A 17,234-nucleotide genomic window follows, 5' to 3' on the forward strand; every position below is an offset into this window, starting at 1 on the left:
TACCCCATAAAACTGTACTCCCAAATCATGCCACTCTGCCATTGTCCTGAACTTATTTCTGGTGCAAATCATGGAATCCGTACAGTGCAGAAGAGGCCATTCAGCCCACCAAGTCTATACTGACTCTCTGATACCGTATCTTACCCAGGCCCTCTCCCCCGCCCTATTCCTGTGATCCCAAGCATTTACCATAGCTAATCCCATCTAACCTTAACATCTTGGGATACTAAGGGGCAATTTAGCATGGCTAATCCCCCTAACCCGCACGTCTTTAGAGTGTGGGAGGAAACCCACGCAGACACGAGGAGAATGTGCCAACTCTATACAGACAGTGACCCAAGGTCAGAATTGAACCCGGGTCCCTGGTGCTATGAGGTAGCAATGCTAACCTCCGTGCCACCGTTCTGCCCATCTGGTCAGAGAATGTTGTCGTCAAAATTCACTGCCTCACATTTATATAGATCGTGAATTCCATCTGCCTCTTTTTACCCATTAGTTCCATCTTAATGATATTACATTGAAGTTTTATTTGGTTTTCTAATTAGTTCAATCTCCTTGTCTGGACAATTTCAACAACACTCTTTTTAAGATCTGTATTAAAAGCATGAGTTTAAATTTCAGTCCATATGGAGAAGGTGCTCACCAAAAGGAGTTAATTTTTGTGATGAGCCTGAGTAAAGATTACAGGGAACAAGCGCAAACCATAGCGTGGTTCAACAGGCAAAGATGTGTTAGCCGATGGTGGCCCAGCAGCAAAGGGGTTGGAGGAGCAGAAACTGTTTTTATGCAAACAGGGGGGAGTACTGAGGTATAGTGGGAAAATGAAGACTAGCATTCTAATCTTTGTTCACAAAGGTGCAGTGAATCAGTGGAGCTTGACATGGGAAGAGTACCATGAACATGGCATGTTGTGTTGTTCAGGGTACAGTCCAGGTTTTGGAATCTGTTGTGATTTGTGGAATGTAAAGACTGGTTAGGAAAGATTTAGGAAGACAATGTGAAAAGGCATGAGTTTGTTTTTCAGGAATGGCTGGAGAAGACATAAGGTCAGAGAGGCTTATTTTATTGTTGGGTGCCTTAACAGCAATGTGCTTTTATAAACTACTTTCTGGAACAAAATAACAAAGAGATTTAGTGTCATTGTGACTATTGTATTGTCTGGCAAATTTAAGGTAGAACTGGTCGAAACAGTGGCACAGTGGTTAGCAATGCTGCCTCACAGCGCCAGGGTCGCAGGTTCAATTCCAGCCTCGGCCTACTGTCTGTGTGGAGTTTGCACATTCTCGCTGTGTCTGCAAGGGTTACCTCCAGGTGCTCCGGTTTCCTCCCACAGTCCAAAAATGTGTGGATTAGATTGATTGGCCTAGTGCCGGGGGGATTAGCAGAGTAAATATGAAAGGTTATGGGAATAGAGCCTGGGTGGGATTGTGATTGGTGCAGACTCTATGGGCCAAATGGCCGCCTCCTGTAGGGATTCTGTGATTCTATGGTGTCTGCAAAATTATCAGATTGCTGAATTGCCAGTCATATTATAATAAAATGGAACATTTCTATTCCTGTTAATGGATTCTTGCTTTGTGCTGCATTTATTGGTTTAAAAACAAAGCAGAGAATTATTGGATAAGGCAAATAATAGGGTGTGGGGGTCATGATGTTCATTAACTCATTATTTACCAGTAAGTGTGCTTCAGTTAATTGCAATCAATTCTTCACATTGGAAGTTGAGATACTGAAATTTCCGTACTATAGGGGTCAATCTTACCAAAATAATTCGAAGTCTAGAATGGGTGGGAAAACAGGAGAGTTTCAAATCCAGTTTTTGGGCGAGTTCAAAGCTGCTATCTAATGCACTCAGTGTATAAAAAATCAGCAGAAATGGTTCCTCGTCTGTAGGGGGAGGGCAGAGGGGCTTAAGTTGCCTGAATGCTAGCTGAGAGCAGCAGAGGGCACTATTGCGCATGTGCGAGTCTCCAGCAGCAAAGACTTGTCAATCAGCCTCTGCTGCTCTCAACTAGGCTCCCTGGCTTTCACAAAGCTCCCAAAGTTTGGCCCAGAGTGGCTAGCCTCCTCGTAACTAGAGGCAAGAAGTGCCTATGTCTCTTGAAGTGCGCTGAAAGTTCCAGGAAGGCCTCAGCGTTTTCAACTCTGTCACGGGTGAGGTGACTGAAGATTGAAGGATGGCAAATGTTGTGCCTTTGGCTAAAAAGGGCTGCAGGAAAAAGCCTGGGAGCTACAGGCTGGTGAGTCTCACATCTGTAGTGGGTAAGTTGTTAGAAGATATTTTGAGAGACAGGATCTACAGGCATTTAGAAACACATGAACTGATTAGGAACAGTCAGCATGGCCTTGTGAGTGGAAAATCATGTCTGACAAATTTGATTGAGTTTTTTGAAGGGTAACCAAGAAGGTAGATGAGGGCAGTTCAGTTGATGTTGTCTACATGGACTTTAGCAAGACTTTTGACAAGGTACCGCATGGTAGGTTGTTGCATAAGGTTAGATCTCACGGGATCCAGGGTGAGGTAGCTAAATGGATACAAAATTGGTTTGATGACAGAAGCCAGAGGGTGGTTGTAGAGGGTTGTTTTTCAAACTGGAGGCCTGTGACCAGTGGTGTGCCTCAGGGATCGCTGCTGGGTCCACTGTCATTTGTCATTTGTATTAATGATTTGGATGAGAATATAGGAGGCATGGTTAGTAAGTTTGCAGATGGCACCAAGATTGGTGGCATAGTGGACAGTGAAGAAGGTTATCTAGGATTACAATGGGATCTTGATCAATTGGGCTAGTGGGCTGACAAATGGCAGATGAAGTTTAATTTAAATAAATGCGAGGTGATTCATTTTGGTAGATTGAACCAGGGCAGGACTTACTCAGTTAATGGTAAGGCGTTGGGGAGAGTTATAGAACAGAGAGATCTAGGGGTACATATTCATAGCTCCTTGAAAGTGGAGTCACAGGTGGACAGAGTGGTGAAGAAGGCATTTGACATGCTTGATTTCATTGGTCAAAACATTGAATACAGGAGTTGGGATGTCTTGTTGAAGTTGTACAAGACATTGGTAAGACCAACTTGGAATACTGTGTACAGTTCTGGTCACTGTATTATAGAAAGGATATTATTAAACTAGAAAGAGTGCAGAAAAGATTCACCAGGATGCTACTAGGACTTGATGGTTTGAGTTATAAGGAGAGGCTGGATAGACTGGGACTTTTTTCTCTGGAGTGTAGGTGGCTGAGGGGTGATCTTATAGAGGTCGATAATATAATGAGGGGCAAAGATCAGCTAGATAGTCAATATCTTTTCCCAAAGGTAGTGGAGACTAAAACTAGAGGGCATAGGTTTAAGGTGAAAGGGGAAAGATACAAAAGTGTCCAGAGGGGCAATTTTTTCACACAGAGGGTGGTGAGTGTCTGGAACAAGCTGCCAGAGGTAGTAGTAGAGGCGGGTACAATTTTGTCTTTTAAAAAGCATTTCGACTGTAACATGGGTAAGATGGGTATAGAGGGATATGGGCCAAACACGGGCAATTGGGACTAGCTTAGGGGTTTAAAAAAAAACGGGCGGCATGGAGAAATTAGGCCGAGGGGCCTGTTTCCATGCTGTAAACCTCTATGACTCTATGACTATATAACTCACCATCCAAAGGAGTAAACCACATTGGAAAGTTGCAAGATCCAGCATCTCATGAGCATACTGATTTTCCACACCAAACCTAAGATGGGTGTTTTTTAAAGAAAGAAATTTATTTATTAGTGTTACAAGTAGGCTTACATTAACACTACAATGAAGTTACTGTGAAAATCCCCTCGTCACCACACTCTGGCGCCTGCTCATGCACACTGAGGGAGAATTTAGCAGGGCCAATGTACCTAACCAGCTCGTCTTTTGGACTAGGGGAGGAAACCGGAGCAGCCAGAGGAAACCCACGCAGACATGGCACGAATTTGCAAACTCCACACAGACAGTGACTCAAGCTGGGAATCGAACCCGGCTCCCTGGCACTGTGAAGCAGCATTGCTAACCATTGTGCCACCGTGGATGTATGTTTGTAGGAATGTTTAGAATGTTTGTTTAGAACAGTACATTGAGCTGTTAAGATTTATACAATATCACAGTTGTTTCTTTTTTTCCCTTGTTTTTAATTGGTAAAAGTTATTGCTAATTTTATTTCTGTGTTAACTGTATTATTAAATAACTTTATTTGATAAAACTCACTAGTGGGTCATTTGAATCATACCTGGAGCGAAACATCTTATGCTTACCCATGCCAAAATTCAAAGTGCCAAAATTCAAAGTACAAAACTTATGCTCTATGCTGACTTCATAAAACACCTTGGAGTTTCTGACCTGGAAGATAGGGTTTTTGCGGAACCCTCTTCTATGTAACACCAGTGTGGGAGAGCAAACTCCCAAAATCTTTGAAAGTGCTGTTCTGTTGAGATTTGCACCAGAATTCTACTGCCTTGCCTGCCATAGAATTGGAGTAGGCGAGGGGTGGACAACAGAAATGTCTGTTGACCTCAGGTGGGAATTTCCAGTCGCGCTCGAGCGAGGCCGTAAAATCCTGCCCTTGATGTGCAATTTGCTGGTTGTTTTCCACTTTTGAAATTAGGATGTTAATTCTGTCAGTTTTATTTTAATGATAGACCATAAGACGTAGGAGCAGAATTAGTCCATTCGGCCCAGTCTGCTCTACCATTCAAGGAGATCATGTCTGATCTGATATGATAATTATCAGCTCCACTTATCCCCATATCCCTTGATGCCCTCACTGATTAAATATCTTTCTGAAATCTGCTTAAAAATGATAATTACTAAAAATACTACCTTTCCGTTGGCAGGTTTGAGCTAGACTATTGGGTTTCTTCTCCTTACCAGCAGAAACCCTGCCAACCATGACTCACTACAGTAATTTTTAGTTTTGAGTTCTCAAGGAGATTGAAGGCCACTTAACTATTGAAGTAATGACCAAGAATGGTAATTCTCCTCTAAATGTCAGGAAATAAATTAAGCAGAGCACTGAAACTACACAACATGCTTGACTGACAAAAAAAGCAGAAAATGCAGGTCTGACTTTGTGAAGGGAAAAGCAGAGTTAAAGGTCAGTAACCTTTGATGAAAGGTGGTAAGCAATGTTGGTCTGGACTTTTGCAGAAAATCCATGGTGTATCTAAAATGGAGGCCCCAAATCGGGATGTGTCACACCCATATCTGTCAGAAATCATTTTCTCTGATGGCGGGGGCAGGGAAGGAGAGGAATCAGGGGTGGGAACTGACTCCCATTTGTTGGAAGCCAAAACTCAGCAGGTCATTTTGAACTCAGTGATGAGTTCATACAGACCCAGTGTCCTTAACCCCAAATGTGTGAGAAACAATTATTTTCTGCATAGGCATTGATACCCTTGAAGAGCGGCTAATGTCTGTAGAGCTGGCAAGCTGTTTGAATGTCCAGCCCTTTAAAAACTCTATAAACAAAAACAGTCTCCCTATTTTCCACTCTCAGCATCTGAGAGTTGAAAATAGCTATACTTTCAGTTTCAATAATGTTTTGCTGACATAACACCACATGCTATGATCATAGCATTATTACTGCTTGACTGCTTTTCACTAGAAGATTCCTGCCATCACCTGTTCAGCTGACCAAGTCTCTGTATACCAATCTTGGTATGAAGTCTTACAACACCAGGATAAAGTCCAACAGGTTTATTTGGTATCACGAGCTTTCGGAGCACTGTTCCTTCATCACTCACTTGATGAAGGAACAGCGCTCTGAAAGCTCGTGATGCCAAATAAACCTGTTGGACTTTAACCTGGTGTTGTGAGAATTCTTACTCACCCCAGTTCAACGCCGGCATCTCCACATCATGTATACAAATCTCATCTTCCTCCATCACCAACTTTGAAAGAACTTGGAAACTCCTGCTTTTAGCACGCTGAACTCACCTGCCCTTTAACCCGTATGTGAAGGAACCCTCACCGAACTCTGAGGGGGAGTTTTTCCATTCTGCCTGCCATGGGAATCGCAGTGGATGAGGGATGGTCCATGGAAAGGTCCATTGACCTCGGGTGGGATTTTCCAGTTTTGGATGAGCGCGGCCGGAAAATCCCGCCCTGACATTCTGGTTTCTTACATTCACGTTATTTCTTTTTGTTCTAAGTTATTCCTAGTTATAAAACCCTTTTATTTCCTGTCCTCTTCTCGTGTGCTTATGTGTATGTATGTAGTTAAGATGACTATCCCCCAGGTTTGAATATATGAATAAATAATACTTCCGATTTAACCCTAAAGATCGTTTGCCGTGAGTCATTTTAAAATTGACTTCACAAACAGGAATTGGGGAAGCACGTCACAGTCTATTTCAAAACTTAAAACACCTATGCTCATGGACAGGTGGTGAGAAAAATAAATCAGTTAAATTTGACTGTCTCCCCTCTTTATAACATAAGGCTCACAGCTGATTCAGGCAAATGCCTGAGCCATCCAGCTAAAATGGTATAGAGCACTGGAACAGCAGTAGGCTATTCAACTAGGTCCCACCATTCAGTTAGATCATGGCTGATTTATATCTTGGTTTCATTTACCCGGCTTGGTTTTGTAATCCTTAATACATTTACCTGACAGGGTTAGGGCCCAGCTGTTATTTTAACCACCCCAATTTTAACTCTGCTATCTCTACATTTCTGTTTAACAGAGGGAATATATTTATCAGCTGTAAAGTATCTGGAGCAGTCCGAAATGTAACAGCTATGTTGCGGTTATTGAAAGAATATATTCAAATGAAAGACTTGCACCTACCTTTCATGATTTAAAAAAAGTAGTCATGATGTGGAGATGCCGGCGTTGGACTGGGGTAAACACAGTAAGAAGTCTCACAACACCAGGTTAAAGTCCAACAGGTTTATTTGGCTACCAAATAAACCTGCTGGACTTTAACCTGGTGTTGTGAGACTTCTTACTAAAAAAAAGTACCCAGGTGAACACTTAGCATGTCATAACATTCAAGACTGTGGGCCAAGCGCTGGTAAATGGAATTAGATGGGAGGTCAGGTGTTTCACACATGTTGGTGCAGACTCAATGGGCCGAAGGATCTCTTCTTTACTGTGTGATTCTATGATTAGAAATTTCTTTATCGCCAATTAAGTGTATTTTTTATAATTGCAAACCTTTTAATACCGTAGGAAATGTGCACACGGGAAAGCCCAACAAACAACAACGAATAGTGACTAAATAATCTATTTTAGTGATGTTTGTTGAGGGATCCCAGGGAGTCCTCCCTGTTCTTCTTTGAAATAGTGTGTGAGATATTTTATATTAAAGTTAATAGGGCCTTGGTTTCATGTCTTAGCTGAAAAGCAGTACCTGTGGCAGTCAAGCACTCTCCCAGTGCTACTGTGGAGTATTGACCTAGATTTTGGGCTCAGTGTGACTCTAACTGAACACCACAACTTTCTGACTCTGTGATATCAGTTGTACCACTTAACTACAACTGGAAACTTAGAGTATGAGTGCTCAAATCCTGCTGAAGAAATTCTATATCGTTTGTCTATATCACAGTCTAATTATGTTATTCTGAGCAAAGCAAGAATGTTTGGAGAACGTTTTGGTACAGTTAATATCCTTGGACTCAAACCATTCCTTTCTCTGTTTCATGACGTCCTTTTTCAGATGGATCCTGTTCTCCGGATTGGGATGGTTTAACGTGCTGGCCGAGTGGTTTCGCAGGAGAGCTCACTGCCGTTCCATGCCCCAGTTACATATATGACTTTAATCATAATGGTACTGCACTTCGTTTGTTCATTATCGCCAACTCCAACTTTATTAACGGAAGAAAGACTAATCAGTCCAAATATGAAGCTCTTAAAAAGGTGTTTCTTTTTCTTTTGCAGGGTTTGCCTATCGTCAGTGTGATGATGATGGAAAATGGAAGTTTGTTGAAAATCTGAACCGAACATGGACAAATTACACAGAGTGTATCACTTTCTTGCAGCCAGACAATAGCAATCGACAAGTAAAAGTTGAAATCTGTCTTTGCTGAGGTTTTACAGACCATTGTATTTGTATTATAGTTTCTGGGTGAGGGTTTGAATGGGGGATAATAGGATTATATTCCAAGAGATTTTAATGCCATTTTTAGATTACTTGAATATTATATAATTAGTAAATATAAATCCAGAAATGTATTTTTACTGAATATTAACTATTTCTTATGCATTCTTATTCAACAGGAATTATTTGAACGATTATATATAATGTATACTGTGGGGTATTCTGTATCACTCTGCTCATTGGCCATAGCGATTATGATCATAGGATATTTTAAGTAAGTGGAAAAGATTTGTCAAATTTATTTTTATTCATTAGAAATTTAGATATGAGAAGGAACGTAATGAGGCAGCATGGTGGCACAGTGGTTAGCACTGTTGCCTCACAGTGCCAGGGACCTGGGTTCAATTCTGGCCTTGGGTGACTATCTGTGTGGAGTTTGCATGTTCTCCCGTGTCTGCATGGGTTTCCTCTGGGTGCTCTGGTTTCCTCCCACACTCCAAAGATGTGTGGGTTAGGTTGATTAGCCATGCTAAATTGCCCCTTAGTGTCAGGGGGATTAGCAGGGGAAATACTTGGGTAATGAGGATAGAGCCTGGGTGAGATTGTTGTTGGTGCAGACTCAATGGGCCAAATGGCCTCTTTCCATACCTGCAGGCATTCTATGGGGTACTTTTTACAATTTGGAATTGCCATCACGAGCTTTATGTGAGAGAGGCAACAATGAGTGGATGGAAAATCATTGCTTGTGTGACTGAGGCATGAAGGGAAGCGGGAGATTAGGGAACAAGCAGGCTTTGGTCAACTGTGCCCCGTGCCTCCTGCAAAATTCCATACGAAAATCTAGTGGAAGTTGGCCTGGTGATGAAGAAGATTGGTCAGGGATAAAGAGATGGTTAAAGTATTCATATTCAATGTATGTTTTTCCATTGTGTGAAGCTTAGCTTCACTAAGTTGATACAATGTACCCAATGTGTGGGAGGAAGAATAACGGTTGAATGAATAATGTTGACTTCAGTGGGAGTGTTACATCAAATAAAACAGAAAGGGCCTAGTCTGAGCTTACTTCGCTGAGTTCAGGGCAGGGCACTAGTTAGGGCACCACAATTATCCTAAGGATGCTGCTCCTAATCATAATCCCTGCTGCGAAAAATGTGCATGTGTAGATATTAACTGAAGGCAACATTGCTGCCTTATTTACGAACCGAACCGCTTGATTGGATAGCTGCTGTTCTTCCTCTGTAGTACGTACATTTTTAGTACTATTTGGGAGCAAGACAGAGGAAATCAATGGCCCTAAATGTGATGCATTGCTGCTCTTCATAGCTCGTACTAGAGTTGATTCATCAGCACAATCTGTTCTAATATGTACAGCTTATAAAAAACAGTTCCAAAAGTTAAATCAACAAGATGTGTAGCATCTAAAACAAAGCGCTGATGCTTGTTGAAACAGAAGCTGCATTAGGTTTCTGGGATAATTAGTTCTCTGGGCACAGACACTAAACTTCAAACACAGGCTTTATGTAATTGAAGTAAAGCTTACTGTCAGGATTTCTCCTGTCCCATGAAATCAGATTGTGCAAGGATACTTCTTACATTCAAATTATTACAAGAAGCCAATGTAATTGATATTGTGCACCAAATTTTCAATTTATGTCAGGACACTGCACGCGTACCGATGACATATGCCTAAGAACAGTCTTTAAACAATGTCTTATTTATTGTTACCAATGTACTGTGACCAAAGATGTGTGTGACCAATGTACTGTGACCAAAGACGTGCGGGTTAGGTTGGTTGGCCATGCTAAAACAATTGCCCTTAGTGTCCTGAGATGCATAGATTAGAGGGATTAGAACAAAGAACAAAGAACAATACAGCACAGGAACAGGCCCTTCAGCCCTCCAAGCCCGTGCCGCTCCCTGGTCCAAACTAGACCATTCTTTTGTATCCCTCCATACCCACTCCGTTCATATGACTATCTAGATAAGTCTTAAACGTTCCCAGTGTGTCCGCCTCCACCACCTTGTCTGGCAGTGCATTCCAGGCCCCCACCACCCTCTGTGTAAAATATGTCCTTCAGTGGGTAAAATATGTAGGGGTATGGGGGTAGGGCCTGGGTGGGATTGTGGTCGGTGCAGACTCGATGGGCCGAATGGCCTCTTTCTGTACTGTAGGGTTTCTATGGTTACTGGGCTTTTTCTTCAACCTCACCAGCTGTGGTTTAGAAAAAATATTGAGAATCTGTACTAAATGTTTTAAGTCGGCGTTCTGTAATATCCCATGTCAACTATTCTATCATCCTGTTTGGTTCATAAATAAGGCAATAATGTTGCACACTTTTCACAGCAGGGATTGTGATTAAGAGCAGCATTCTTAGGATAATTGTGGTGCCCTAACTACTGCCCTGCCTGAGCTCAGACAAGGCCCTTTTCTGTTTTATTTGATGTAACGCTCCCACTGAAGGGGTGGCACAGTGGTTAGCACTGCTGCCTCACAGCTCCAGGGACCTGGGTTCGATTCCCGGCTTGGGTCACTTGTGTGGAGTTTGCACATTCTCCTCGTGTCTGTGTGGGTTTCCTCCGGGTGCTCCAGTTTCCTCCCACAGTCCACAGCTGTGCAGATTAGGTTGATTGGCCATGCTAAATTCCCCTTAGTGTCCTGAGATGCATAGGTTAGAGAGAATAGCGGAGTAAATATGTGGAGTTATGGGGATGGAGTTATGGGGATAGGGCCTGAGTGGGATTGTTGTCGATGCAGACTCGATGGGACGAATGGCCTCCTTCTGCACTGTAGGATTTCTATGAACTACCTGCCAATGAGCTATAACACTGGCCCATGCTAATATGTGACAAAAGGGGCCAACCAAATCAGTGGAAACAAATGTTTCAACCTATTTTCATTTCTCATGCTACTTCCCCATTCTTCACCCCCCTCCTCCTCCATTAATTCTTCATCCTGGATATTTTATCCACTCTCGTCAGCCTATGCTCCTTCCTGGACCTCTCCTGTGTTTTCAGGTCTAACCTTCGGATAGTGCGTGTAAAAGGCATTGACATGTCTGATCAGCCATGATCGTATTAAATCGTGGAACATGCTCGATGGGCTGAATGGCTCACTCCTGTTCCTACGTTCTACTTTGTCAGGGGCACCTGCCATTCCACTTGAGTAGTACAGCTCTGCCTGCTTGCAATTAGTCTCTATGGTGCTAGCCTCTATGGTGCTAGCAATAAGACCATCCAGACTGCAGCACGAGGCCAGACTTCATCCCTTGTAGGGACAGAAATGAAAGATATGGTGAAAGTGGAAATAGGAAGTCTTGCTGCTGGATTTGATGTGGGGATTAAAGTTCAGTTTAGTCTTTGAAGTTGCGCATCACTGGATTCCATAGGAGAGCTGGGTTGCAAAACTCCAGAAAGAATTGGATTGACATATTACACAGGCAAGAAAGACAGCTCAGATTTTGTTCCAGGCATTCCAAAACTAAGATATTATAATATCGGAGGAGTTATAGTTATGAAAACAGATGAGTGATTCCGTGGAGCCAAGAAGGTAATGTGTCACAGCTCTTTTCAACACTATGAAGGATTACAATAGAGAAAACGTGACTGATTATTTGAACTGATCAACAAGATGGCAGGAAGATTGAAGAATTAACAGGTAGATGAAAAATAACTGTTGCACAAAAGGTGATTTTGAGTGTGGTATTCTCTGCCACAAACTGTTTTTCAAACAGAGCTTTAAATTACTTTACAAAAAAGTAACTTTAATATAGTAAAACATTCCAACGCACTTAATGGCAGGGTTCATAACAAAATTTGACACTGATCGTATAAAGAGATATTAAATATCAAAAGCTTGTGCAAAGAGATGACTTTTAAGGAGCATTTTCAAGTAGGAGAGTGCGGTAGTGAGAGTTAGCGAGGGAATTCTAGTGCTTAGGGCCAGCCATGGACGCCAGTAGTGGATGGATTAAAATCAGACATCCACAAGTCAAAAATTAAAAGAGTGCGGGAATCTCAAAGGCATGTAGGGCTGAAGGAAGTGACAGAGATAGGGAGGGCCGAGGCCATGGAGGAATTTGAATACAAGAATTAGTTTTAAAATTGGAACGTTACTGGATTGGGAGCGTATGTAGATTATAAACACAGGGTTGATGAGTGAATGGAATTTAGGATATGGGCAGCATAGGTTTGGATTAGCTGGAGTTTAGGTAGGGTGGAAGGTGAGAAGCCGGACAGGAAAGCATTGGAATTGTCGCGTATGGTCAATGTAACCAAGGCACGGATAAGGGCTTCAGCAGCAGTTGAGGTGAGGCAAGGGCCGAAACTTTCTGTCATTGTGTGTGGCTGGGATTTTCCGGTTCGCTGAAAGCGAATGGAGTTTTGGGTGGAACGCCATATTTTCCATTCTCGCTCTCAACGGGCCCCTCCACGGATGAGACTGGAGAATTCCGGCCAAGGATAGAGCCTGATAATGTTATGTAAGTGGAAGTAGGTGGTCTTGGTGATGTTGTGGATATGTGGCCAGCCTTTACACTCAGTGTCGAGCATGCCACCAAGTTTATGAATTGTCTAGTTCAGTTCCAGACAGTTGCCAGGAAGAAAGGTGGAATCAGTGGCTTAGGAACAGAGTTTGTGGTGGCAATCAAAGACACTGGCTTTCAACTGTCCAATATTTATCCTTATTTGCGGAAGGATATATTGGCCTTGGAGGGAGTGCAGAGAAGGTTCACCAGGTTGATACCAGAGATGAGGGGTGTTGATTATGAGGAGAGACTGAGCAGGTTGGGTTTGTACTCGTTGGAATTTAGAAGGCTGAGGGGGGATCTTATAGAGACCTATAAGATAATGAGGGGCTTGATAGGGTAGAGGTGGAGAGATTCTTTCCACTTAGAAAGGAAGCTAGAACTAGAGGGCACAGCCTCAAAATAAAGGGGGGTCGGTTTAGGACAGAGTTGAGGAGGAACTTCTTCTCTCAGAGAGTGGTGAATCTCTGGAATTCTCTGCCCACTGAAGTGGTGGAGGCTACCTCGTTGAATATGTTTAAATCACGGATAGATGGATTCCTGATCGGTAAGGGAATTAGGGGTTATAGGGATCAGGCGGGTAAGTGGAACTGATCCACTTCAGATCAGCCATGATCTTATTGAATGGCGGGGCAGGCTCGAGGGGCTAGATGGCCTACTCCTGCTCCTATTTCTTATGTTCTTATGTTAACATTTAGCATGAGGGAATTTCTGCTCCTCCATATCAAATGTTGATCAAACGATCTGACAGATCAGAGAGAGTGGAGGAATTGAAAGACATGGTGGTAAGATAGAACTGGATGTCATCAATATACATATGGGGCATGACCTGTGTTTACAGATGATGTCACTGAGAGATGGCAAGAAGATGAGAATTGGGAGAGGTCCAATGATTGATCCTTGGGGGACACCAGAGGTAATGGCACAGGAGTAGGGAGAGAAGCTATTGCAGGTGATTCTCTGGCTATGGTGAGATAGATAAGAATGGCACCAGTGAGGGTAGTCCCACACAGCTGGACAAAGAAGGAGAAGCATTGGTGGAAGCTAGTATAGTCAACCATGTCAAAGATTGCAGTCAGGTTGAGAATCATGAGGACGAACAGTTTATTTGTCATAGTCGCATGTGACATCACTTGTGACTTTAATAGAGGTTGTTTCTATTAGGAATGGGTTAACAGCTACCTCTCACCTAAGTCCTAAGTTAGATATTAATCATTTAATAGAAGTCCCTGGGATATATAAAGAGGTTACGGGTGGCACTGGGTGTTGGATGTGTCTGTGGAGTTGAATCAGAAAACAAAGTGAGTTTATGAAGAAGCAGGATTTGCATTTCCTTTATGGACTGCAACTGAGAGGCTCAAACAGTTTCAGCAGGGGCAGAAACCAATTGGAAGGGTTCAATCCTCGAGTTACAGACAAGAAGGGCAGGGATTTGGAAGACAACAACTCATTCAAGAACTGTGGGGAGGAAATGGATGTATGGGAATCTTAAAGGCATGTCGGGTTGAAGGAAGTGACAGGAATAGGGAGGGGAGAGGCCATGGAGGAATTTGGAAACAGGAATGCGAATTTTAAAATTGGAATGCTGTCGGAATGCTGGTAACTAATGTAATTTAACAAACACATAGTTGATGAGGGAAATTGGGATATTAGCAGCAAAGTTTTAGTCAGCTCAACATTAAACAGGGTGGAAGATGGAAAGCTGGATAGGAGCACTGGAATGAGCAGGGGAGTGGGAATAGATTAAGAGACCCAAGGAGCAAAATAGAGATGAAGAATTGTAACAAAGGGTCTGTGTAATTTTCAGAGTTGGGGGAATTGGCTAAATGCAGCAAAAACCACCATCTCCAAACCTTATCAAATAAATTCTCAATGCACATCAATTTACCATGATAGACTGGCATTCATATAAAAAGACACTTTCTCGTTCAAAAGCAGATTAATTTTATTTCAAACCTTTAATTTCTCACCAAGGCCCTATTTAATACCTGAATTAGATGATTCTTTATCTGCCTGTATACCGGGTGCTCCTCTCCCACAGTGCACAAACCCACAATAATATAAGATACGACAGGGAATATTGTTCGACAAAGCACTGAGTCCAAACTGTTCCGTAACGCATGTCACTCATAGTTGTAAGATATGATCATTTTGTGAAATTTAGTTAATGTGCAGAAGCCGTGAAAAGCTTGTGAAATTCACTATCCCAAATTGTAAAGTCATACTAAATGAAAGGAAAACGCTGTCCAGAAAAAAGAATATGGTGCTGATGTTGCCAGACTAAACATGTATTGCCATTTGTATTACAAGTCTTTGTGTTCCTGTTTTGACAAGGAACTACATCTGAAAACATTGGGTTGTAAAGAGTTCATGCATTGATTCTAACCTCTCCCCTATAATGGAAGTATGTTACATATTTTGATAAAAAGGGGTTGTGCACACTCATGGTTTCTGAAATTTACAATTAAAGCGAATTTCATTCAGTCTCAGCCTAATTAGCACTTGCTCAGTGTAATTTATTACCTTAAGTTCTCACAAATGGCTAAGAAACAAATGATAAATAATTAATAATTCTCCAAATAATTCTTCAGAATTTCTTTCCTCCTGTCCGTGGCCAGTCTTCTTGGAGACTGTGAGCACCGTGGATTTCTGTTTGCAGGGTACACCAGAACTGCACATCTGTTGCCCATGTCCTAATATGCACCAAGGCCCGCCTGAGCAACTCTGTACTCACTGACATACATTGGCTCATACAAGAACACAAGGGCATGAGAATTCGCAAGGGTTAGATACTCATCTCCTTGATATTGCTCTGCTATTTGATAAGTACAAGGCTGATCTGATTGTGGCCTCGACTCCACATTTTCTGTCTGCTCCCCCATAACCCTTGACTTACTTGTCAATCAAAAATCTATCTAACTCAGCCAGGAGTATACTCAATAATGTGGAGATGCCGGCGTTGGACTGGGGTGAACATGGTAAGAAGTCTCACAACACCAGGTTAAAGTCCAACAGGTTTCTTTGGTAGCAAATACCATAAGCTTTCGGAGCACTGCTCCTTCATCAGACGGAGTGGAAATATGCTCTCAAACAGTGCAAACAGACAAAATCAAGTTGCAGAATACTGATTAGAATGCGAATCCTACAGCCAGCCAGGTCTTAAAGGTACAGACAATGTGGGTGGAGGGAACATTAAACACAGTTTAAAGAAATGTGTATTGTCTCCGGACAGAACAGCTAGTGAGATTCTACAAGCCCAGGAGGCAAGCTGTGGGGGTTACTGATAATGTGACATAAATCCAACATCCCGGTTTAGGGCGTCCTCATGTGTGCGGAACTTGGCTATCAGTTTCTGCTCAGCGACTCTGCGCTGTCATGTGTCGTGAAGGCCGCCTTGGAGAACGCTTACCTGAAGATCCAAGGCTGAATGCCCGTGACTGCTGAAGTGCTCCCCCACAGGAAGAGAACAGTCTTGCCTGGTGATTGTCGAGCGGTGTTCATTCATCCGTTGTTGTAGCGTCTGCATGGTTTTCCCAATGTACCATGCCTTGGGACATCCTTTCCTGCAGGTTATCAGGTAGACAATGTTGGCCGAGTTGCAAGAGTAGGTACCGTAGATGGTGTTCTCACGTGAGATGACCTCATGATGCTCCGTGGTGCCCACGGATAACCTCATGATGCTCCACTTCTCCAGCTTCCACCCTAAACACGTTAAAGAAGCCATCCCCTATGGACAAGCCCTCCGAATACACAGGATCTGCACAGATGAGGAGGATCGCAACAGACACCTCCAGATGCTGAAAGATGCCCTCATAAGAACAGGATATGGCGCTCGACTCATCGATCAACAGTTCCGACGCGCCACAGCGAAAAACCGCACCGACCTCCTCAGAAGACAAACACGGGACACGGTGGGCAGAGTACCCTTCATCGTCCAGTACTTCCCCGGAGCGGAGAAGCTGCGGCATCTCCTCCGGAGCCTTCAACATGTCATTGATGAAGACGAACATCTCGCCAAGGCCATCCCCACACCCCCACTTCTTGCCTTCAAACAACCACGCAACCTCAAACAGACCATTGTCCGCAGCAAACTACCCAGCCTTCAGGAGAACAGTGACCACGACAACACAACCCTGCCACAGCAACCTCTGCAAGACATGCCGGATCATCGACATGGATGCCATCATCTCACGTGAGAACACCATCTACCAGGTACACGGTACCTACTCTTGCAACTCGGCCAACATTGTCTACCTGATACGCTGCAGGAAAGGATGTCCCGAGGCATGGTACATTGGGGAAACCATGCAGACACTACGACAACGGATGAATGAACACTGCTCGACAATCACCAGGTAAGACTGTTCTCTTCCTGTGGGGGAGCACTTCAGCAGTCACGGGCATTCAGCCTTGGATCTTCAGGTAAGCGTTCTCCAAGGCGGCCTTCACGACACATGACAGCGCAGAGTCGCTGAGCAGAAACTGATAGCCAAGTTCCGCACACATGAGGACGCCCTAAACCGGGATGTTGGATTTATGTCACATTATCAGTAACCCCCACAGCTTGCCTCCTGGGCTTGTAGAATCTCACTAGCTGTTCTGTCTGGAGACAATACACATTTCTTTAAACTGTGTTTAATGTTCCCTCCACCCACATTGT

General features: G+C 43.2%; 1 protein-coding gene across 1 annotated transcript in view; it reads left to right on the plus strand.

Annotated features, from left to right (window-relative positions):
- Window positions 1–17,234, plus strand: part of LOC144504073 (parathyroid hormone 2 receptor-like) — a 162,725-nt gene that overhangs the window by 67,730 nt on the left and 77,761 nt on the right. Inside the window, exons 3-5 of the mRNA XM_078229238.1 lie at window positions 7,671–7,781; window positions 7,892–8,013; window positions 8,231–8,325. Coding sequence (XP_078085364.1) covers window positions 7,671–7,781; window positions 7,892–8,013; window positions 8,231–8,325 — 328 coding nt within the window. The remainder of the gene's footprint in view (window positions 1–7,670; window positions 7,782–7,891; window positions 8,014–8,230; window positions 8,326–17,234) is intronic.

Source organism: Mustelus asterias, chromosome 14 (assembly GCF_964213995.1).
Source record: "Mustelus asterias chromosome 14, sMusAst1.hap1.1, whole genome shotgun sequence".
NCBI lineage: Eukaryota > Metazoa > Chordata > Chondrichthyes > Carcharhiniformes > Triakidae > Mustelus > Mustelus asterias.